This window comes from Amblyomma americanum, chromosome 6, assembly GCF_052857255.1.
Source record: "Amblyomma americanum isolate KBUSLIRL-KWMA chromosome 6, ASM5285725v1, whole genome shotgun sequence".
NCBI lineage: Eukaryota > Metazoa > Arthropoda > Arachnida > Ixodida > Ixodidae > Amblyomma > Amblyomma americanum.
In genome coordinates, this window is record NC_135502.1 from 2753064 (window position 1) to 2778327 (window position 25264).

The 25264-nt window shown below is 49.0% G+C and overlaps 1 protein-coding gene across 1 annotated transcript; it reads left to right on the plus strand.

The window, feature by feature from the left end:
- Window positions 1–5810: 5810 nt before the first annotated feature.
- Window positions 5811–25008, plus strand: LOC144094520 (sodium-dependent proline transporter-like). The gene is made up of 4 exons (XM_077628437.1): window positions 5811–6126; window positions 7132–7608; window positions 19380–19997; window positions 24386–25008. Exons 1-4 carry the CDS (start codon window positions 5875–5877, stop codon window positions 24971–24973), a joined length of 1935 nt encoding a protein of 644 aa, XP_077484563.1. The 5' UTR covers window positions 5811–5874; the 3' UTR covers window positions 24974–25008.
- The last annotated feature ends 256 nt before the right edge of the window (window positions 25009–25264 follow it).

The window sequence follows — 25264 nt, forward strand, 5'->3', positions numbered from 1 at the left end:
CATACTGGAAGGGCATCCAAATATCCCCGCAGAATCTGGTAAAGAAAATGGATATCCCTGACCGAGGCGAAAGAAGCTAGGTCATCTTCATACACAAAAACTGTTATATCAGGACGAATGTGGATGCCGCTGACCAAAATATTACAAAGCAGCCGGGATAGCACCGATTCATGCGGCACACCTCTTGATTGATAATATGTATTAGAACATAGAGTTCCCTCTGTGCAGTAAAGGTATCTGTCCTTCATAAATTCAGATATCCACGCACAAATGCAGGTTGGAGGATGTAACTGAGCAAGTCTGTTAAGTAAAATAGTATGTTCTACGCTGTCATAGGCCTTTGCTACATCAATGGTGACCAAAGCTGAAACTTCCCTCCTGCGTAGCGAGAGCCGGAATCTACTCTCTAGATCCACATGCGCGGACCATGTAGAGCATCCGTGACGAAAGCCAATCTGGGCTGAGCTGAGACCGTTTGCGCCATGAACATGAAGATAATTTTTATAAATGCGTAAAAATTGATTATAAACAGCAGATGTGAATAGAAAAGTTGGAGAGCACCTTCAGAAACCCCCATTTTATTATTTGCGATAAAGAAAGCCTCACGTGTATCTTTTTCCGAGCTCCAAAGAAAAACCCCGCGCAATAGTACAAAATCACGTGACTAGCGCATTCGCGCGCCAGGATTGGGCTGCTCTCAATCCTGGCTTGAGTGAACGAAATGAGCTGCTGGCAAGGCTGGCAAGGAATGGAATGGGGGTTTCTGAAGGTGCTCTCCAGCTTTGCTGTTCACATCTGCTATCCTTAGTCAATATTTACGCATTTAGAAAAAATATCTCACTTGCTAATTAATGAATTGCAAAAGAAAAATTGCCTATGATGCGCAAGACGGTTGGTAGGTGTATGAAAGTGGTTTCCCTGGCCTACCTCAAATATTTTATCTTTTAGCCCTTGGCTAAAGTTAGCCTGGACACACTGTATACTGTTTGTACAGTGTTGTGCGTTTTTATCGTGAACACTTTAAAAAATTTCCCCGCCTCAACCGCTGGCTCATTTGCGGTGAAACTACACACAGAGCTTGCGTATTATGGTAACTTTTGTATCGTAGCAAGTTTGACAACGGTACTTACTGAGTTGAGCCGTGCATGATGCGAAAACGTAATCGTCTACGTAGAGATCGGCAACCAAAACCCGCAGACGACACTTTTTCGCTGAAGGGCGGCAGTGGCGCCATCTGTTTTGGGCAGTGGAAACCGTCACGACAAGGCCGCCGAGGCGAGCATCGCAAACAATATTCTTTAAAAGGTAAAGCCTCGTTAAATCATTTGTTCTAATATTTTTCCGCTTAATTAGTCGAAAATGTTGTAAGCGCTTCAGTAGAGGCAGACGAAACGACAGGAACGGCATATTCAAACGGCCCGCGCTCCTTGCAACGCTCTCCTCGACGGCCTTGTCGGGACGCTTTGCGCTACCGCAAACAGATGGCGACACTGCCGCCCTTCAGCGAAAAAGCGTTGTCTGCGGGTTTTGGTTGCCGATCTCTACGTAGACGATTATGCTTTCGCATCATGCACGGCTCAACTAAGTAAGTACCGTTGTCAAACTTCCTACGATACAAAAGTTACCATAATACGCAAGCTCTGTGTGCAGTTTCATCGCAAATGAGCCAGCGGTTGAGGCGGGGAAACTTTTGAGTCTTCACGATAAAAACGCACAATACTGTATTTGTGTAATATACAAACACGACCGCCAGCCGTCATTACAGCGTTGCTGTGTTGATGCCTCTGCCATCCGCGTCCTTTATCTTTTGGACGGGTCGTGTTCTTTTCTTCAAACGTTCTGAACCTTATTTTTGTTTAGTCTTTCTTTTGGCATTGATTATCAGTGTGTGTGTAGAATGAAGAATTCTACGGTCGGCCCCGGGTCTCAAAGCGAAGTGAAAAGTAATTGAAGAAATATTGCGACAACTTAAAGGACAATTTAAAGGACAAGTGGAAGAAGGTGAAGGCCGCTGGTGTTCGTAAAGATTTTGCTACATGTATGTTTGCACGCTTTGGATGTCTTTGAAGCGCATGCCCCGGCAGGGGGAAGACACCTATGGCTTCAAAGGTGAGTGACATGCGCTCCTGTAGGCACAGCTCATCTGTGCTCATCCGGCCTTCGGAGTCCCGGTCAAATAGAAACGGGCAAAGATACAGAACGCTCAAAATCCAGCTCGCTTAGAACTGCGTCAGGTGTTTTGTTCGTCCTTCCCGGTTCTTGTCTGATGGCTGTGTTGAGCACGGCTGCGTCGCTTATCGCTTCTTAGCCGGTTACCGTACCACGCACCAGAGGGAGGGTGCCCTGATGTTCAACGCGTAAGACCTCGTTTTTTCTTCGTAGACGGGGATCTATTCTTATCGAGATCAGAGTTGAGTAGCTGAGTCGGCAGAGAGGAAGTCACTTTATTTTTAGCTCAATATTAAGCTCTGAGCAAGTATGTTGCTTGTTGGATTAGCACTACCTGATTGCCCCGTTTTGCCACCGCCAGAGAGCATGTGAAGAGGAAGGGGAGAGCGGATGAAAATTTGGGTGATTGAAAGGAGACGGGCATGGAGTGGATAGTGATGGCTATTGAGGCACGTCGGCTATTAAAGGAAGCGATGGTGAGGATGTTTGTTTCAATTTTATGAAGGGTGTAAGTGTTTGAGGTATGGTGAAGCCGAACCAAAATAAACTGCAGAATTAATGACTGGATAACTATCACATTGTTAAACGTTTAACCATTCCCATATCAGTTACCTCGTATTGATCTAGGCTGAACATCGTTTATAACATTTTTCCCAGCGTATTTTGACACTCCTTTGTATTTACTACTACAGGACGTCCTGATGCAGTCTATGGCAGTGGGACTTCCCTGTGTATGTTATGTTTGTGACTGCACATCCTACAAGCATCTTCTGCTCGTCGCCGTAAACTGCAGAGAAGCCTCAACGCCGATGCCGCTTTAATCGGCGATTACATCGCCATTTCATATCCTAGGGCAGAACGATTTTGCAGGCTTTACCTGCGTGTTTCAGACATTCGGCCCTTTTAAACTCATCGAATTCGAGAACATCTTCTGTTGCCCTTTAATAATGGCCAAAGACGACAAAAAGAAGTCACTATTGTTGCATTGTCATTCTTCTGCTTTAATTGCAAATGATTTAACCTGCTCAAGACAGCTGGAACCATTATAATTTCTATGCGCATTTGCGTTTGTGCTAAAATGTGACTTTATAACACACACACACACACACACACACACACACACACACACACACACACACACACACACACACACACACACACACACACACACACACACACACACACACACACACACACACACACACACACACACACACACACACACACACACACACACACACACACACACACACGCACGCACGCACGCACACACACACACACACACGCGCACACACACACACACACACACACACACACACGCACGCACGCGCACACACACACACACACACACACACACACACACACACACACACACACACACACACACACACACACACACACACACACACACACACACACACACACACACACACGCACGCACGCACACACGCACACGCACGCGCACACGCACGCACGCACGCACGCCTTAAGCATTGAATAGCTAAGCATGCCTTTTGTATTAAGTCTTGTAGTAACTTCCGTGTTGAGTTGTAGTAATTGTGTGCGCCAGTGTTTTTTGTTGTGTGCAATTTCTTTTCACGACAATTAGACAGTATATGCTAGGATGTATCTCGGCTGCCCGTGGAATAGGCGGAAGTGAAAAAAAAAGAGCTAGTGACACAATTTTTGAAATCCTTTTTCAGCAGAGGCAGACAGACGTGGGCCACTTGCTTTTACATTTACGTCATTAAGTGGATGGGTTCATGAGTGCATCGCAGATAAATGCAGCTCGAATTGTGCTGCAATATCACATGTCTTTAAAATGTGTCGGTATAAAATGTCGCCAGGCCGAGCTCGACGTGGCCATGCATGCTGCGAAGCATTAGTGCCCAGGAAGCCCCGGGAGTGCCAGAAGTCGAAGCATCGATAAATTTATTTGGATTCACTGATACATTACGAACCGGTGTGCATGGATGGTTAGTCTCTCCAAGAGGGTAATTAACGATGATTTAAGAGTTTTTCATTTTTTGTAATTCGGCTTTTGTGAAAACAGTTCCATATAGTACCCGTTGCATTGCTTGAGTGCTTCGGTGTTCAGCTGCTTATGCCAAAATCGAGGACTCCATCCGAACTGTGGTGGCCCTGATTTCGATGAAGGCGAAATTGAAAACACCGAAGCGCTGTGCGCTGTCAGCGCACATTACAGAACACAATAAGGGAGTAATTACTCATTGGCATCCACCCAAGAGCAGCCGTAAGGCTACAAAGGAAATCAGAGTAATTACTCCCTTATTACAAATCTACTCAACCTCGGGGGATTCTCCTAAACATTTGACTATTACAGAACATCAGGCTGTCTAAATGATTCTGGAGCTCTCCAGTATGTCATCCCTCATAGCCAGTGTGTCGAATTGAGACCTACGGCACCACAATTATAAGAAGTTTCATTTAGTGCTATTTTTCAACTTAGTGTTTCTTTCAATACTGCGTTTCATACATCAGGCTGACAAAGAGCACAGTTCGACAAAGAGCACGGTTTGCTAAAAAAATAACCTATCACGCTTGCATTAATGCCGCAATGTCCAGGCACCCAGTTAAACCGAAATTCTTTATTATGTGGTGGAGTGAAAAATCTTCGGGAACGACTTAAAAGATCGTCCCTCGATCCTTGAGGGCAGAAAGGCTGCCAGCAAGTATATGGTTTATAACTTATAGGGGTATAACGTCCGAAAGAGACTCAGGCGGCTTTGAGGGACGCCGTAGTGAAGGGCTCCGTAAGTTTCGGCCGCCTGGGGTTCTTTACCATGCACTGACATCGCACAGTACACGGGAATCAAGAAGTCCTCCTCAATCGAACTGCGACTGCCGCGGCCAACATCGAACCCGCGTCTTGGGTCAGCAGTCGAGCGCCATAACCACTGAGCCACCACGGTGGCTTGTCAGCAAGTGTAATGACCTGATTAACATTGCGACGAATTTTTGTAAGGGCAGCTGAATCGCTCGAAATACGGAAACGAATAAAGGCTTATAATCAGGGGCCCGAAACCAATAACTACATCCACGGCCGCAGTTGTGGCTGTTACCTCTGAAGCAATGGCACAAACGCACGGTGGGGATTCGTTTCTTTTTCTTTTGTTTCTCAGTGTCTGTCATCCCGTTTCTTCAAGTGAGTACATCTCTAAAGCGGAAAGTGAAGATGAGAAGAACGAAGGGACGTGACCATGCCGCATGCCCTGTGTGGGCATGCAAAATTTCGTAATAGAATTTTTAGATTTTTCGATATTATTTTCATTTTTACAATTATCATTATCATTTAACTACTCGGCTGTAGCCATCAGTCTCGATCTCCTGCGTGCGTTTTGCATTTCCTGCTTCATTTAGTTGTTCCTTTTTGTTTACTTCTTCCGTCCTTAGCATTCATTTTAATTTCGTCCAGGAATTATTTACCTCAAACTCTCTGCGCCCCCAATTCTTGGCCAATCTCCCTATGTGGGCATGCGCCATAGTATGTGGACAACAATAACAACAACAACAGCTTGCGCCATTGTATGAGGGTAACAACAACACCAACTCGCTCTCGTGCACCAGCCTCGTGCCTAGCCAGGCGCCATTAGTGCGGCCGAGCAACGTCCTCGCTCTCTCCGCGCCTTTCGTCCAGTGACGCGAGCATCTAATCGACGCAGAGCTTCCCAAGACACTGTCGCTATGGACGCCCAGCAAGAGAAGTTTGCCAGCCGCCTGGAGTTCATCTGCTCCTGCATCGGTTACTCCGTGGGGCTGGGCAACCTCTGGAGGTTCCCGTACGTGGCGTACAAGAACGGCGGTTCCGCCTTCCTAGTGCCCTATGTCGTCATCAACGTCCTCATCGGTCGGCCCATTTACTATGTCGAGCTTCTCATGGGACAGTTCTGCAGCCATGGGCCGCTGGGCGCCTTCCGCATTTCGCCCATGTTCCAGGTGACCACTGCTGTTAGCCTCGCCTGTTAGTGAGGTGGGCTCGAGGTGTCGGGATCTTGGTAGAGGGCGCCTGTATTTATAGGCGTCAATGAAGAGACAAAAACAGTGATTAGAAAGTGGCATGCACTTGTTAGTGAATGCGCCGCTCGAGGGACAGCATATCACGAGAGGTACGGTACGGCAGAATACTTAGCCTTATTGGCAAACAATACAAAAACTTAAAAACTGATAAGTCAAGGGAAACTACTTTGATACCTTGACAAGCGCCACCGGTTTATTGCACCAACCCCTGCTTCCTTCAACAACAAAGTCCATGCGAACAAACCACAAAGATAAAAAGCCATGACGCGATGATTACGGTTTTTTTGTGATTGGTGCGCATACGCTTTGTTGTTGAAGGAAGGAGGCATTTCTGCAATAAAACGTTTGTTAGCCTGCGTTCGTAACGTATGCTTCTTCTCTCTTGTCGCGTCTTTTTTTTGCGCACTTATTTATGGTTCTCATATTATAGTTGGGAGCAGTAAGGTTGTTTGCAATCGCTATTAACGAAATAATACCGGCGAAATCTATCTCAGACGTCAGCAGCTGATTTTGCCTGTAGCAGCAATTACGACGGTGGGAGTCCCGTAATTTCTTTTTAGAAACATTTTATAAGACGATCAATCAAGGTTGAACAATAAAAGCAGCTGTAATTCATTGAAACAGCGAAATGAAAACTACCTTAAGTCTATATGAAAACAAATGCCTGTGTGCGTGAGACGTTTCACCACAGTCATGAAATGCACTATATTCACTGCAGGCGTCTGCCACGTTAGCCTCTATGCATGAGCGCGCTGTTTGGCGCTACGAACCTCTCGGCTCGCACTTCCTTCCTCCAATTTCGAGTTATAAATTCTTACCAAAACTACTAGTTCTGCCCTCGTTATCTCCAAAGTAGACTATCCCTTTAAACAATTTAAGGGTCTCGTCGCGTTCTTTGCGACTAATGCACAGCGAATTGCGCAGGGCAACGCATTCGGGATGATGTGGGGGGCCTTCGTGACCACCATCTACTACCAGATGATCATCACGTACGCCGTGCTGTACTTGTACCACTCGTTCAAGAGGCCGCTGCCCTGGACCGACTGCTTCGACTGGTGGGGCGTTCCCCTGGATGGCTGCTTCGCACGCCGCCGACTGAGCCACGTGTGCGGCAACATCCGCAAGAGCCTCGTCCTGGCCGGCATCAACGACACCACCGCGGACGACGCCGTCGTGGTCACCTACGCCGGCCGAAGCGTGCTGCTCTCGCAGAGCGAGTACGTCAGCCGCTTTGCGGGCTGCGTGGACGCCAACGCCTCGTCCGTGGACGTGTTCTTCAACCGGGTGGTGCTGAATGCGTCCTCGTCTTTCCAGCAGGTCGGCTTCGTGCAACCGGACCTCGCCATCTGCTACGCCATCTGCTGGACCATCGTGTTTATAATCATATTTAAGGGAATAAAGGTGAGTTGTTACGCCTTCGACGGGTTTTAGGAAGCATGAGCGCTGGCTAGTGAGATGATAGAAAATGTGAAGGCTTAGGAAACATGGCTGCGTCCAAATGCTCTCAGGTTACACGCAGGTATGATGATTAACTTTAAGCTTTAGAATAGGACCAGAGGAATACGGATACTGCTTATTTACGCCAGCTTAGGGGAAAACTAATAAAGAAAAAGAGCCCAGCAGCATCATTAGTCTTCCATGTGCCTGCTCACAACGAGTGGCCCAAGCCTAGGCCGCCGAAGTAGTGTGTGGGATGATTTTGAGCGCAAAGAGAGGTTTTCTCTCATTTCCTATGTCGAAGAGGTTTGCTCGACTGAGTTCTGTGTCATGGAAAAAAGATACTTTACAGAAGGCGAAAGATGCGTATACCTCAAGGCTCAATGTAACGGAAAGTAAACGCCCGAAGTGATGCTTAATTTGCTGTGCCAAGAATGTAACCCTGCGTATTACAAAACGACGAGTAGCAAAGCTAGTGTCACGTTGTATTACTTGTAAGCTCGCAACCACGTTCTGGCAAGTGACTCCGAAACAAACTGCAAATGGTGAAAAATTTATTAGAAATTATTTATTGAGCACTGACGAATTCCACGCAATGACCCAAGCGCACTAATGTCGTACGGGTCAACCCAGACCTAAAACATTGCCCGAAATGTTCGGTGTCGCCACTCCTTCAAGCTTAACTCTATGCCGTGTTCATTGTCGTCATAGCAATGACAGCAGCTCTTCAAGATTAACCTATCTAATCATCGTTATCTTCATTAAAAATCAAATACTGCTAATGCACTGAACATTTTTATGAATAATTATAGAAAAAAGTTATTAAGCTCACAGTTGAAAAGCTGTGACTTATTGTCACTAGATGGCGCGACAGTCAGTCACTCCGGCGCTATCCTTCCTGATGACGGCCCAGGCAGTCACTTTCCGTGCGGCACTGGGGCTTACAGAATAAAGATAAAGTGAATTGATCCGCAGTAGACGTTAGGAAAAAGCGACTGAAAGTTTGGCGGCTAAAAGCAAGGCGGTGAAGTAGGGATACAAGTTCAGTATTAAAAGGTGGTGAACTGTAAAATTGAAGAGTCTTTTTATTTTAACAAAAATCGCGAGCTCCTAGATAACACCGTTAAGTTTGTAGATAGTTTTTTACAAATGTAAAGAAAAACTACCTAACCTTGGCAGCAGCGCCGTTAAACAGTCAGCGTGAGGCGGCGGCCAGTGCTTGGCGCCGACGCCTCCTACGCTCCCACTCTTGCGCGGCCCTCATAGCACAAACCTCGTCCCAGACGGCAGTCCGGAAGTTGAAGGTTCGCATTTTTTTATTTACATGAAGAATAAAGGAGAGGAGAGGTTGTTGCCGCATAGCGGCTCCGCCTACTCCTTTTTCATCGATTCACAGCAACCACTTGGTCGGACGATATTCAATACAACATTGCACAAACACCAACAGTACACCACATATAAAACAGAAGTGCAAGGGTCCGGAGAGGTAATATTAATGAGCGAACATAAACGTTGTGAATGATGTTAACAGAACAGTACACAGTACAAAACACACAAGAGATATGAGTAACCAAGTACAGAAGAACAAAAGAATAAGCTTATTTGCAGTGAACACAGCAAAAGTAAACAATAACGCTATTAAAACTATCATTCAAAAAACGAATAGATAATAGATATTGAAGGACTCACTCAGAGAGAGGTAAGAGCTAAACATTAACTAAACCAATTTTCTAAACTAGTATTTCCCAAGGATGCCGCTGTCCTCAAGGACTAATTTCAACGCCGCACGTGCTCTCTTTCGAAGTGCACACGTAGGCTGCGGGCCTCATAGCCTTTGTAGACTTTGTAGTCTTTTCTCAAGAGCGCTCAAGTCTGTCTTCAATACTGAGCTCAGGTAGAGAGGGTTCGCCTTCTAAGCGTTGTTGCCGGCGCCGCTATCGCTGCTGCAGGGTCTTCCTCACTCACCGTCCTGAACTGCGAGGGAGTGGCGCCTGACTCGTCAAACATTAAGAAATTGGCAGTGGCTTAGCTCGGCTATGCCACGATATACGCAACGAAATCTGAGGCATAGCTTGGTTAGCCTTGGTTAATCTTGAGTACAGGTTAGTCTGGTTGTCTGGCTAGTTGTTGGCACGTTGTTCGTCACGCGGTTGGCCTCATGACCATTCACGTGGTTGGTCACGTGGTGCGCTGCGACCACGGTGGGAATGCGAGCACGGCGAAACTGCAAGTTCGTGGCCAATGTAGCTTTCGCTACAAAAAAATTTGGCCGCCACTTTAGCATTGCGAAGCACTAAATATTGTGCTAAAGCGCAGTTATTTGCTGCTTCACAAAACCGACACGTTCCTGAAAGCGCGATTTAGGTGCCCATCGATCCAGGGAGCCAGTAATGCGCATCTTCAACTTTTTCATCGTCAGTGCCAATTTACCTAATGTACGCCGGCAGCCTATGCTTCAGGGCCGCGTTTCTGTGGCAATGTTCTCAACGTCAACGCGTATTGCTCTTATGCATTTCGGCCACAACGTCTTCCACGCTAACGCATGCAGGGCACATTTCTCTGTCGGTACCGCCACATAGCTCAAAGCGCGAATATTAGTGTCACCGGATCCTGTGCGCACTGGAATATGTGGGTGTGAGGCCGGAAGCCATCATAACCCCAAATACTCGAACCATACGAAAAGCCTTGCTCACCGGATATGCTTGTGCACTGAAATGGAGTCGAGGTCAGCGAGCTTCCCCCAAGCGTTGGCTCCCACCCCGATTTACCGAGGCCCCAACGGGGGGACGCTTGTACCCTTTGGTGACCGGTGGGTGTCCGGCGGAAAGGAGTCGAAACCCCCTCCTCCCGCAGCTCACGATGGCCTTCAGCCAACTGCGCCACCACTGTGGTTTGATAGTTTGATAGTAGTATTAGTTGATGAAGAAGACAGTGTGTGTGCCGCCGCGGTGGCTCAGTGTTTATGGCACTCGGCTGTTGACCCGAAAGACACTGCTTCGATCCCGGCCGCGGCAGTCGAATTTCGGTGAAGGCGAAATTCTAGAGGACTGTGCACTGTGTGATATAAGTGCACGTTAAAGAACCCCAGGTATTAGAAATTTCTGGAGACGTTGACTACGGCGTCCCCTTATAGCCTTGGTCGCTTTGGGAAGTTAAACGTTTCGCTACCGAAGACGAACTGTGTTCATCTACATTTGTGTACCGTTCTCCTCGAAGACGAGCTAGGCACGTAGGCGGTCACGCCGATTCTCATCTCGTAGCCACGACTAGCTTCGCTGTCCCAGTATACGATGACATCGACATATGACGCCACAAGAAAAGTAAAACTTGATGGGTCAGTAAATGCAGCCTAAAATAATTTGAACACTAATAATGTATGGTGGCCTGCGCTGGGAACAATTCCTGCATGATGGAGTCTGCCCAGAAAAAAGGCCAAATACGAAGGTATGTCCATGTTTCTACAGATTCAGAAGAATAAATAAATAAATAAATAAATAAATAAATAAATAAATAAATAAATAAATAAATAAATAAATAAATAAATAAATAAATAAATAAATAAATAAATAAATAAGCGGGATGCCACTGAGCTGCAGCATTTCACTTCATATTCGATGGATTCTGAAGACGAGTTGACATTTCGGCGTGTGTGCAGTGGAGGAGGGTCCACGCCGACGATCCCCTGCCTTTGCCTACACGTTTACTATTTAGAGGTGGGAAGGAGACTATTCTGGATGCTGAGGGTGGCGGATACTCGTATGGCTGGAAACCTTCAGCCTTGCAACCTGAATGAGAAAGGAAGTGTGTTCGACGATTTGGTGCCAGGTCAATTGGAATCACTTTCCGTGGTTCGTAAACGTCGCTCCTTTAGCATTCAGTGCGTAAATTACGTTCGGGATCTCACTCTTGCTGTCCTTTGTGTTCCTTGAAAAATCAAACACGGCAGTAAAAAATAGCTGTTAGTTTAGGAGGCAAAGGGTTAAACCCTATGAACCGAGCCAAACCAAGAAACGATGTGCAATGCAAAGCGTGAGAGTGAGTTGCAGTTTAACACGACGGTTGACTAGTTGCGGAGATAGCCTAGGGCTCTCCTGCTGTTGCCAGCGCAGCGGATTTGTTCGCGCCGTCCTGCCGTGGCAATATTTATTTGTTTATTAGTTGTTAGTCCGAGGCCACTCTCAAGGTCCCGGCGGCGAGCGCAAGTGGGTCGTGTCGAGCCTCCCGAGGACCTCGAGCATCCCGCGTATCACCTGTAGCACAGCGGCACTGTAGCTGCGGCGCCATAGGCGGGCTTTGGATTTCCGGTTTATTTCCGGCCGCACAAGGAATCTTGGCTGAGCTGCCTCTCACCGAGCACTTCATTCCCGACCTGCAGCCGCTCGGGCGAGAAACAGAAGCGGCTCACGTGACCGCTGACCTGACCCGCGTACCTGATAGCAAGCGGCATCGCTGCGCACGTACGCAAGTTTTCACAGCTCGCCTAGAAACGCGAGATTCTCATTTATCATTCTCTGTCCTCAACAGCGTCCGCTAATTCCCCCCCCCCCCTCATGTCTCTCCTGGCCACCGCTTTTTTATCACTTCTCTACGTCTATCTGTCGGCCTCAATGTCCCTCCACTCGCGCCTCCCCTTCCCTCACTTGCTTCTTCCTTCCCTCTATCGCTGGCCTCCATTCGTTATCTCATAGCCATTTAGAACAGTCAGCTTGTATGGGCTTCATCCACGCGACGGGTCGTGCTGGGCTCTGTATATAACGGCTCATGCAGTAAAACAAATAGTTAAGATGGTGGCACGTGTCACAGCTCCGTTTCAAAGGTTCCGCTCCTTCCATCCATCCATTCATCCACTGAAGGGACGCTTCGGCACGGCTAACTAAACGTGTCGTACTTGCGCTATTTACAACGTTCGCGACGTAAACAGCGCTGCGTACGCCCAAGAGCGTGCTGGCCTATGTGTAGGCAGAGCCGGTAACGCAGCTGGCTTCACGGGCGCATTTGAAAGGCCCTCAGCTGGCTTTTAGCTGGAACATAGAAAAATGCGATCAGAAGGTGGCCTGTGGCTTGAGCGACCATCTGCCCATTCTCGCATTTGTCCCTGCTGAACGCCCTTACCTGAAGAACCCTTTCCACATTACCGACGCATTGGTATAACCACACTTGACCGTTCCATCATATATGAAAAAATTTGTGACGACATGCTCTCTTTGAAAGACGTGAATGAAGCGTATAATATATTCTTGTCCAAACTTAAAAGAGCCTACGATAAATGTTTTCCGCATGTGCGTCCTCGAAACGCAATTCTAACGGTTCATAAGATTTAATATCCTGAAAATAACGCAGTTATTTTCATATAAATGCATTTCTCTCTTTAGAAACGTTGTTTCAACAGAGAATTAATTTATTTCATCAGATCTCAAACCCACTAGTTCTATTTCAGCCTGCAATATACAGAGCCAAATCACTTGGTCCATACCTTTCTGCCGCACTACATATTGCCACCTAGTGTTGCCAGGTGGCGCAAGCTGTCCGCGAAGACGATGAGGTTGCGATCGTGCTATCGTGGATCGGCCGCCATTACCGTCTCCTCTTGCCGACTCCAGCTGTTGAAGCGTCTCTCCGTGAGAACTCCGTGACAATTTGGTGGAGCCTGCTGGGTACGAGTATCCCATGCAAGAAACCCCTCCAGGGAGCCGTGCCGCCAGCCCTGCGCCGATTGACACCCCGGTACACCGCTTCAGCCGGAGGCTGCAGGGACTTTCACCGGAGCTTGGACCACTCGCGACAGTCATGATGCCAGCCACCGGTATTCTCACGCAAGCTGCCGGTGCTACACCTGCCCACTATACCTTGCAGACCCCGCGGGTTCCCAAGGCCTTCCACGGGGACCTTTTCGAAGACGTGGAGGACTGGTTCCTTCACTTCGAGCGTGTGGCTGCTTATAACCAGTGGGACGACGCCGCGAAACTAAGAAACGTCTACTTTAGCCTAGAGGATGGCGCCCGCACGTGGTTTGAGAACCGTGAGGAAGTTCTAACTTCCTGGCGAGAGTTTCGCCGTCGCCTGCTGGAGGCCTACACCAGCGCGGATCGCCGCGAAAGAGCGGAGCGGGCAATCCAGTCCCGCGTCCAGCTACCGAACGAAAGCGTACAAATGTACGTCGAGGACATGACGCGGCTCTTCAGGAGAGCTGATCCTGCCATGCCTGAAGAGAAGAAACTTCGGCACTTAATGAGAGGCGTCAAAGAGCAGCTGTTCGCAGGCCTCGTGCGCAGCCCACCATCTACAGTTGCTGCATTTCTTTCGGAAGCCACAACGATGGAGAAGGTCCTGCAACAGCGTTGCGCCAGTTATGACCGGCCCGTGCATGCTGCTGCAGTCACATCATCGTTTGCCACCATCGGACAGCATCCTGATGATTTGCGGGAACTTATTCGCACAATCGTGCGTGAGGAGCTTCACAAATTTTGTAGCCCGTCGCAGCCTGCGCTCGGTTCCATCTCCGCTCTTGTACGAGAGGAGGTGCAACAGGCGTTCCGGGGCCCTGTTCCTGTGGTCGACGTACCACCTCTGCCTGGGGACTACCACCGTCCGACGTACGCCGAAGTTGCAAGGCGTCCGGCTCCCGCTTCGCCGCCACCAATTCACGCCACGCCTCAAGCCCCGCGGCCCTCTGTGCAACCGGTGCAGTACTTCGAGGATCGTCGAGCACCCCTCCGAAAGGCCGACGTTTGGCGTACACCTAACCGACGACCGCTCTGTTTTCACTGCGGAGAGCCAGGTCATCTTTATCGAAATTGTTATTACCGACGCATCGGCATCCAAGGCTTCCGCACCGACTCACCGAGACCCCGTCAAGGTGAACGACCCCCTGAAATTGAAGAATTCCTTGCGGACCAGCGCAATCCATCCCGAGCGCAGCGGCAGTCGCGCTCACCCTCACCGAGGCGCTCTTCCCCGACACCTCCCGGCTTCTCGCGAGCGGCACCGGGCCGATCGCCAAGTCCTCGTCGGGAAAACTGAAACCCGCGACCTTCGGGGGCGAGGTCGCTGGGGGGCGCTGTGCTGAAGACCTCCCGTCGTCGCCGCTACAATCCGACAAAAACCCGCCGACGCCATCACCAGAGTTAAAAAACCGCGTTTCTTTAGAAATACCCGTTCTTATCGATGGTCGCTGAGTAAGCGCATTAGTTGATACCGGGGCCGATTATTCGATCTTAAGTGGACAACTGGCGACCATTCTGAAAAAAGTGATTACCCCTTGGCCTGGCGCGCACCTTCGAACTGCCGGCGGTCATCTGGTTACGCCCAAGGGTATGTGCACTGCTCGCGTTCAGATCAGCAAGTCCACGTTCGTCGTCAGCTGCATCGTCCTGGGCGAGTGTTCTCGGGACCTAATCCTCGGCATCGACTTTCTGCGGGAGTATGGAGCAATTATCGATCTGCGCAACCGAATCGTCATGTTTTCCACAGAGCAAGCCGCCGAACTCGACAACTCCTGCCAACGCAGTGCCGCACTTCGCGTTTTCGCCGACAGCGTCACACTTCCGCCCCGTAGCAGTGTTTTGATTGAAGTCGCCTGTGCTGAGTTGCACGACGCTGAAGCAGTCGCCGAGGCTAATCATTCGCTCCTCCTGACTCAAGGCATCTGCGCCGCTCGAAGCTTACTAACAATTCGCGCTGGCCGGTCTGCGATCCTTGTTACAAATTTTTCTCCAGAGCACCGGCACCTTTTCTCTGGAACTGCGATCGCTACCGCTGAAGCGGTTGTGGATGTTCCGGTCTGCTTTGCGTTCGCGGCAGCGGCCCCTGACGACCAATCATCGCGCGCTACTGACGACCAATCTGTTCCGAATGTCGACATCAACTGCAACCTCCCCGAAGGAAAGCGCCTGGCCTTAGAGCACTTGCTATTGGAGTATAAACAGTGTTTCGCTTCTTCGTCGAAAGTTCGTCAAACGCCCCTAACGCAACACCGGATCATTACGTATGACGACGCTCGCCCTATCCGCCAGCAGCCTTATCGTGTTTCCGCCAAAGAACGGGAAGTAATCCAAAAGCAAGTTCAGGAGATGATTGACGACGGTGTAGTTCAACCTTCCCAAAGCCCGTGGTCTTCGCCTGTTGTCCTTGTTAAAAAGAAGGATGGAACACTTCGATTCTGCGTGGACTACCGTAAATTAAACAATGTGACTAAAAAGGACGTCTACCCGTTGCCCCGCATTGACGACTCCCTGGACAGATTACGGCGTGCTAAGTACTTTTCATCCATTGACCTGAAGAGCGGTTATTGGCAAATTGAAGTGGACGAACGGGACCGCGAAAAAACTGCCTTCGTTACACCAGATGGCCTCTATGAATTCAAAGTGCTGCCTTTTGGCTTGTGCTCTGCGCCAGCGACGTTTCAACGGATGATGGACACTGTCCTCACCGGCCTCAAGTGGCAAAGTTGTCTTGTATACCTGGACGACGTTGTCGTTTTTTCAGAAACTTTTGAACAGCATCTCGTGCGCCTGCGAACTGTCCTCAGAGCCCTCCATTCCGCTGACCTTACGCTGAAGCCCCAGAAGTGCCACTTCGGTTACACAGAGCTCAGGTTCCTCGGTCACGTTGTGAGCGCCGACGGAGTTCGACCCGACCCCGACAAGACAGCCGCCGTCGCCAATTTTCCTACTCCGACTGACAAGAAAGCTGTCCAGCGTTTTCTGGGTCTCTGTGCATATTACCGACGGTTTATTGCGGACTTCGCAAAGATTGCAGAGCCGTTGACGCGCCTTACCAGGAGCAACACCTCCTTCGTTTGGACAATAGACCAAGAGACGGCTTTCTCTTCGCTCCGCCAACGCCTTCAGACATCTCCCGTTCTTGCACACTTCGACGAAGAGGCCGACACCGAGATCCACACCGACGCCAGCAATATCGGTCTTGGAGCTGTCCTTGTCCAACACCAAGAGGGCATTGAGAGAGTTATAGCCTATGCTAGCCGTACTCTCTCCCGCGCCGAACGCAATTACTCTACGTCAGAGAAGGAATGCCTTGCTGTCGTATGGGCCACCATGAAATTTCGCCCTTACCTTTACGGCCGCGCATTCAAAGTCGTAACCGACCACCACTGCCTATGCTGGCTGGCTAATTTGCGAGACCCGTCTGGACGATTGGCCCGCTGGAGTTTACGGCTCCAAGAATTCGACATTACCATCGTATATAAGTCGGGCCGTAAACACGAAGACGCCGACACGCTGTCGCGTGCACCACTCGACTCTTCCGGTCCCGAAATCGACGACGACGGCGGTTTCCTCGGTATACTTAATGCATCGGACATAATAGCCCGGCAGCGGGCTGACACGGACCTCCGACCGCTGATTGACAACCTTGAAGGTCACGCCATGCCTCTACCACGACACTTCGCTCGACGTCTCGGCTCTTTCTGTTTGCGCGAAGGTATCTTATACAAGAAGAACTCGAGAGGCCGTTGTCCTCCGTTGTCACTCTCAGGAAACAAGTGGATCATAGTCGCTACTGACTATTTGACTCGCTACGCCGAGACCAAGGCGATACCCTGTGCCACAGCTTCAGAGGTCGCCGACTTTTTCATGCAAAACATCGTCTTGCGGCACGGAGCCCCTTCGTGCGTTATTACCGACAGAGGCACAGCGTTTACAGCGCAGCTAATCGACCATATATTTACGTTGAGCTGCACTAGCCATCGCAAGACCACAGCTTATCATCCGCAGAGCAATGGGCTAACCGAACGCTTAAACAAGACCATTGCGGACATGCTGTCAATGTACGTAGACGTTGAGCACAAAACTTGGGATGAGGTGCTACCGTACGTCACATTTGCGTACAACACGGCCCTCCAGGAGACTACACGCTTTACTCCCTTTCGTCTTGTATATGGACGTGAAGTCCAGAGCATGCTTGACGCGATGCTACCATGCCTCGATGACGACCAACTCGCACCCGATGTTCATGAAATTGCCCAACGCGCTGAAGAAGCCCGTCAGCTTGCCCGCGTACACATCGGCCAGCAGCAGGGCACTGATGCGCGCCGTTACAACCTTCGACACCGACAGGTCGACTACAATCCCGGTGAACAAGTTTGGGTGTGGACACCTGTCCGCCGCCAGGGCTTGTCCGAGAAACTACTCTGCCGGTACTTTGGCCCCTATAAAGTGCTACGGCGTATCAGTGATGTTACCTATGAAGTGGTTCCCGACGGTGCCGCGCAACCGAGACGTCGACAGCCCAACAGCTCTGACATTGTGCACGTTGTGCGGCTTAAGCCGTACTATGCCCGATAACGGCTTAGCGGCCCTCCGTTGTGACTCTGTGTGTGCTCCGTTTTCCTCGAACCTTAGCGCGCCTACGCTGCTGGCGGCCCCACTGCGATGCCCTTCTTTTTCGGAGGGGGGAATAATGCCACCTAGTGTTGCCAGGTGGCGCAAGCTGTCCGCGAAGACGATGAGGTTGCGATCGTGCTATCGTGGATCGGCCGCCATTACCGTCTCCTCTTGCCGACTCCAGCTGTTGAAGCGTCTCTCCGTGAGAACTCCGTGACAATATCGTAAGTAGTCACTGACATATAATTTAATACGTTACCTCGGTAATCTTGAAGAACGACATTATACTTTAAGAGACATCAAAGGCGTAAATTAATCATAATCATTCACATGCTTGAATACACATTGAAAGGACATCGCGATTAGAACAAAAAGTACTGTATGTAAACTTTTCTTTCACTTGCAGTGTATGTGCGTTGATTGCAAATGACTTTCTGAATATAGCATTGTGAAATCTGCCCATCATAATATTATCCCATGATGGCAGAGTAGGAATTTCGTAGAACTCTGTTAGGTACAGATATTTTGCGGCCTTTTCTGTTTGAGTGCGCTCTTCCACTGCTGTTGTGGTCAGCTGCTCGGGTTCAACGCCCCGACAGAGGGCGTGTGATTGCTTTCAAGCTATGTCAACGGAGCTTCCTGCCTTGTGTCCTCTCTCCTTCGTTGCTTGTGTAACATTGAGAGTGTTAATAAAAACTTCTCTCATCCATTCATATATAAATATTATTAACGTGCATGCAGCACCTGGTTACACAGAAATTTTGGCAACGTTAGCGTACCGATGTTTGAAATATTTGAGCATTTGCCATTATTGTCGCTCTTTTTGCCTTTCAGTAATTTGAAAGACGAGACGCTGTGCTGAAACGTCTTCTGGCATTCGCAGTGCTAATTGGTAACACGATAAACAGCAACGTTAACACATCAACGATATAACTCTGTAGAGCTTTCTGGAACTGGTTGCCGCGCTGTCATGGTCACCGAGGGAGACAGGCCAGGACAGTGTATAGTTGTACGTGCACGAGCACGCGTACGGTGGAGATGCAACAGCGGACCAAGCATACTGCTTGTTGCGTACGCCGACGACTACGCCTAGAAAACCAGGCAAACGAGAGGCACAGCTCACGCTATTAAGTAAGCAACTGAGTAGTGGTCATAGCAACACGCTCGGACGTCGGCCTCATCGTCACAATAACCGCGGCTCTCGGCCGCGGTCTGCTTAAATATGATGGGCATGATTCTTCCTAACATTCATGAGCGCGGTGATATTACGCATGCGTGGTCGCGCATCCTCTGGAATTGTCTGCTCCAATCAAGACAACATAACCCTTCCGACCATAAGGTAATACCACGCGTCGACGGCCGGGGACCGAAAAAAACCCATCCTTCTCCTTGCAGGTGGCCGGCAAGGTGGTCCTGGTGACCGCCACCGCCCCGTATGTGATCCTCAGCGTCTTGCTCATACGGGGCCTAACACTACCAGGAGCCAGTATTGGCCTGAAGTACCTGTTCATGCCGCGCTGGAACACTCTTTACAACCCGGACGTCTGGCGCGCAGCCACCGAGCAGGTTTTCTATTCGCTTAGCATCGGCACCGGCGGTCTGCTCGTGTACGGCGGCTACCAGCCGTTCAGGGCCGACATAAGCTCCAGCGTCAAGTTCATCTGCTTGGTCGATTTCCTAACGAGCACGTTCGCATCCCTGGTGGTGTTCTCGGTGCTGGGCAACATGGCGTACACACTGGAGCTGCCTATCACCGACGTGATCGCTGCGGGACCGGGACTGGCCTTCGTCACCTACCCCGAGGCGCTGTCACTGATCCCGTTCCCCAACCTGTGGGCTGTGCTGTTTTTCGCCATGCTCTTCTTCCTGGGAATCGACTCGCAGATGGGAAACTGCGAGTTTCTCACCAATTCCATCCAGGAGCTCTTCCCGTTCTTTGCGATGCGGCGTACCATGGCCGCCTTCATGTACTGCTCGTTCTGCTTCCTCATAGGCCTGGCTCTCACGACACAGGTAGGCCCTTCGCTGTTGGCGATATCACTTCAAAGCTTATGTGGCGTATATACAGGGTGTTTCGCCCAGTAACTTACTCAATTTAAAAAAGAGGCTTTTTGAGTTAGAACAGCGCTTTTTTGGCGTAGCTCTGTCAGCAGTGTAGTACATCAGAATACAGCTAAGATGTGCTAACTAGCAGGTTAACTAACACTGAACAGTTCACTTTTTAAGTATTTACTTTAGGTTCCTTAGTTATTTCGATGCGTCTAGCCCACCGTAAGTAATATCCATATGAGTTTCTAGAATTTCGAAAACGTAGTTACCCTTGCATGGCGCTGTTGCCCCAATAACTTTTAGCGTGATCGCGTCAATATACATGTGCTTTCGAGAAGCTTGCAGGAAAAGCAACCTCTTTAGCGCTAGGGGGGAAAACCTGAGGCTTTCCTTGTTCGCTTTATCCAGAACCATCTGACCAACCTCTCTACCATGGACTCTCTAGAGCAGGTAACTCGTCGAAATAGCTAAAATTTGTTGGGGCCACAGCGCTGTGGGACACCGAGTTTAAAAGGTTTAGAACTGATATGGATGTTATTTATGGTGGGCTACAAGCCTCCCAATAATCAAGGAGCCTAACAGTAGCAGTTAAAGTTAACTATTTATTATTAGTTAACCACTGTGCTATTTAGCATGTCTTAGGTATATTACGATGTGCTCCACCACTGACAATGCTATGCAAAAAAAAAAAACGCTCGTCTGACTTAAAAAGTCTATACTTAAATGTTGTCTAAAGTCTCAGGGGAAACACCCTGTATATCAGGTACCCACACTGACCACTTGGAACACAGAAAGGCAGATGGAGAGAAAAGGCTGGGCATAAATTTGTTTCAAAACTGTTGAACGATGTTTTGTAAGCAACACTCGGTTGCTCCCCTAGCAGCCGTCAGAATAGAAAAAATAAACATTTGGAGGACGCTCAAACTTCGTTTTTAAGAGTGAGACGCGACAAGGTGTTGCAGCGCTGCCAAGGAATCCACGGAACGCTATCGTCCGTCCGGCGCGACGCGTAGCTGGTTGGACAATTTGAGGGCAGGACGGCTGTCTCACATATCTCGGTGGGCACCGGAACCGGGCCGTAAGGGAAGGAAAATCCCTTCTCTTACGGCGCGGTTCAGGTGTCCACCGAGATGCGCCATTTTTCGCTCATGGCCAACGCCGCCGACGATACCGGCTTTTCTGCGACACGAACTCCTTAACGCTGTCGTGTTAAAATGGTGCTAATTTTCTACTTTTGAACATGTTAGTGCTTGAAATTGAAACCGGGAAGGACAAGTTTTATAAGTGACACTTCACGTACGTTAAACAGTCCCCCAAAATTTTAGCGGGCTGTAATTCCAAATTACGGCATAAAGTGCTTAGTACCAACGAATAACGAAGAAAAACTTCTTACCACACTTGAGGTGACAGCAGCATTTAACCATTTTTTTTTGCTTGACAGCCCTTCACCATTTGACCTGCAATTTCCAAAGCTTCATTCTACTGTGCTGGACAGAACTCTCACACCAGAAAGTGTATCTTCCGCCATCGACCCTCTTCCTGCCTATTCGGCACCCCGACTCGATGGAATATGCCCTAAGATATTCAATATAGCAAAGCTTGTGACATCTTTAATCTTAGCCGCTGTTCTTCAGCAGTCCACTGATACACCTCGGTTGCTTTTGCGCCATTAAAATCAATACAACTAACCATTGATACAATTTTTTTCAGAAACGAATGAAAAATTGCTCGTATCGCACCAGTTTTCAAATCCGGCGATGCTTCTAAATCATCTGGCCTTACTGACCTTCTTTACGCTGTTCATGCTCACTCTAAAATAGACGCCGTATTTCTAGATTTCGCGAAAGCATTCGATAGATCTCTCACTTATGTCTTATAAAAAACTTGACAATTTTAACATAAATTCGAAGATTATCTCGTGGATCAGAAGTTTATTTACCAACGCTTCCGATCAGTCCTGGTAAATGGTCATTTATCGTCCCTCTGTCACGTTAAGAGCAGTGTACTCGGTCGGACCTATCTTATTGTTATTAATAACCTACTCAAGTCCGAAAGGCAGCTTTAGTCCGGGAAGCAGATTATGAGATCATTGGGACCGGTGGTGAATGCATTTCTGGCTAGGATTTAATTTTCAATCAACCTTAACGAGATAAATAACTGGCAGACACAATGTCTAATAGAAATTACCTAACTATAAAAGCAAAAATAATCAGATGTACCACAACTCATAGCCCAGTACTGACATTAGCCCATTACACTGTGAACAATGTGCCCGTATACTCAGTACCCACCATCAAGTATTTAGAGGTTGGCTTAGCATGCGGCCTTCAGTGGAACTGTCACATAGATGCGATTATTAACGGCAACTCAAGAGATTTTAGAATTCAGCTAGTACAAAGGGGCCCAATGTGTGAAATTTGCAGGTAAAGCTTGTGAAGTCTTTTTGCGCTAGCATTCGAAATGGTGCCGTAATTAATCGCGGAATAAAGACGCGTCGGCGTTCAGGCTCGTCTGCAGTACAGAGCGGCGGGCAGAGGCCGCAGTCATGGCGTTCGGGGGCTCTACGTTTCCAGGGAAGAAAAGGTCGTTTCAAGGAAGGAGACCACCAAGGGCGAATGCCTTGAAGCGTTGTTTGGTAGCATCGGACGACGCACGAGAGCGCATGGACAAAGGCAGATGGCATCTGAAATTGCGGCAACAATGACGTCACCACGAGTTTCCCCGCACTTCTCCACCGTAGTCAGGAGTAGCTTGGATATTGTGGGGGTTTTGATCTGCGATTACGTCACCATTTTAAACGCTAGCTCAAAAATACTTGTCATGCTTTACTTAGAAGCTTCATACACTTGAATTCTTGAATCACCTCGCACTCTTTTCAGGTTAGTTTAAGGACGTACGAAAAATATTTGGTTTCCCTAGACGCAACCTTCGTTTAGCAAACGCACACACAAAGCTTTAAGCGTACAATAATTTAGGGCGCGTGAAAGTGGAATACGGCTCCTTGATTTGGAAGCCACATCAAACATACTTGGTTACGAAACTCGAGTCTATGCAATATGAAACCGCCCGGTCTATATCTAAGAATTAGCCGCGAATATCGAGTGCAAAAGAAATAAAAAATTTGAGGTTACCTGAGGTTACCTTTGTTCGAAAGACGGAGAGTATTTTCCATTCAGTCATTTTCCCGCAAATTATATGTTAAATCTTATAACGCCGGACCATCACGTGGTCACCATGGGGAAGTCGAGACCACCTCTGCTCGAACAAATGTGCTTTTAACTTACCTCTCATCCTCGCCGCCCGTCAATAAAATCAGCTCCCGGGTGCCATTTGCAACTGCCGATGGCAACGATACAGCTGTAGCCGGTCAGAAACGTTACATAGAGTCGGTCTTGACCATTCCATTTTTCTGTATATTTTGTGAAAACGATGCACTAGGATAAATTTGACTGCTGCTGCCTGCTTTCGTATTTTTGAGTGCTTTATGCGCTTTTCGATATGTGTTTAGAGCTACGACCTTTGAACTAATCGCAGTTCAGTTTTTCTTGATTTGTTCACTGTTGTTCTCACCCTCTATGGAATGCCCGCAAATGCCCTTGGGGTATTTCAGTAACTAAATTGAAACGCGGTTTGAATTTGGCCACTTGAATGGCACTTGTATGACTCCTCTGGCTAGGTGAGGCGCTGTAAAGACCAGCTACTGTGGCTTCTTCGTCCCGGCGCCGTATTCCGAGTTTGTGTCATAATAAAAAGCGTCATACTCTGCCGCAGCAGCCACACCTGATGGGTCGAAACATCGGAAGCGGATGTCGGTTCGGTTGAGACTGAGCGGCGGCAGGTTATCACTGCATGCGTTGCGGTTGCCGTAGCGAAACGTCCAGTGGCACTATGGCACTTCGCTGAGAATTGGAACGCGACCAATGCGACAGAAAATTGAGCCACAACTTCAGTGGCGCATCGGATTTCACTGTAAAGAGTAATATCAAAGCTGCTTTATTTACCCAATGGACAAATAGGAACAATAGTTCAGATACTCTTTTCTGCACTGTAAAGGCTGGAGGTGTACTTAAAGAAAATATTGTGCACAATACGCATGGCTTTGCAGTGACAGAAGGCGGCCGCTACAGCCCGCGATCGCCGGTGGTAAATAAAAGGCAGCTAGCTTGTTCGCAAAAGGAGGCGTTTTACATTTATCTCGAGGGTAAAAGGGTGCGGAGAGGGAAATTTATGGCATGCACTCACTAGCTGCACCATGCACTCACTAGCTGCACTAGCTGCAATACAGACCCTGTTATAGAAGATATGTCAAGATCTTCAAGCGGTGTCATGACTGCCGAAGTCGTTACTCGCAGGCCGGCCTTTACGTACTCACGATCCTGGACAACTACTTGGGAGCCCTAATCGTGCTGTTCAGCTGCTTGGGGGAGGCGCTCATTGTGGCGTGGGTTTACGGCATGGACCGATTCTGTTTCGACGTCACCTTCATGACCGGCGCCTGCCCCAGCTACTTCGTCTACGTTGCGTTCAAGTACTGCGCACCGGCGGTGCTCGGCAGCTTCCTCACGTACTCGCTGTACAGCCTCCCGCGCAGCAATGTGGGCGAGTACTTGCTGCCGCTGTGGGCTGACCTGTACGGCTGGGTGCTCGCGGCCGTTGGACTGGCGCCGCTCCTAATCATCGCCGTCGTCAAGCTGGCCCAGTGCGGATTCAGCTGGCGCCGCGCCTCGTCCCCTGAGGATGACTGGGGTCCGTCCGAGGCTCGGTACCGGCAGCTGTACCGCGAGCAGCTGTGCGAGGCGGGCTTCGCGCAGCTGTACTACCGCATCGTGCCAGTCACGACGCCGCGGGCTGCTACTATGGGACCTCGGAGACCTTTGTCTCCGTCCGCTGAAGTCAAGGGCTATGGAGCGGTCGGCGAGCCTTTCAAAGGGCCATTTTGAATTTAGACAGAAACGGAAAATGCGTTTGCTGCCGATATATGCGGCTAATAATGTTTGCAAGAAATCTGTGATATGGTGAAACTTTTGACTTGTATTTCGTATTTAAGACCCAACCGTGGCTAATTCGAATCGTCCGGAATGAAGGAAATGAGTTGTTTTTTACCAGTAGGTAGCCAGTTATTGTAGCGATAGCTACGTTACGGTAGCATTTCGAGCCTTCAGCTTGGCGACGCCGTGGCGATGGCGCCGCCGCCACCCTGTTGCAGCGCCGACACGCTGTCACGTGGTTCG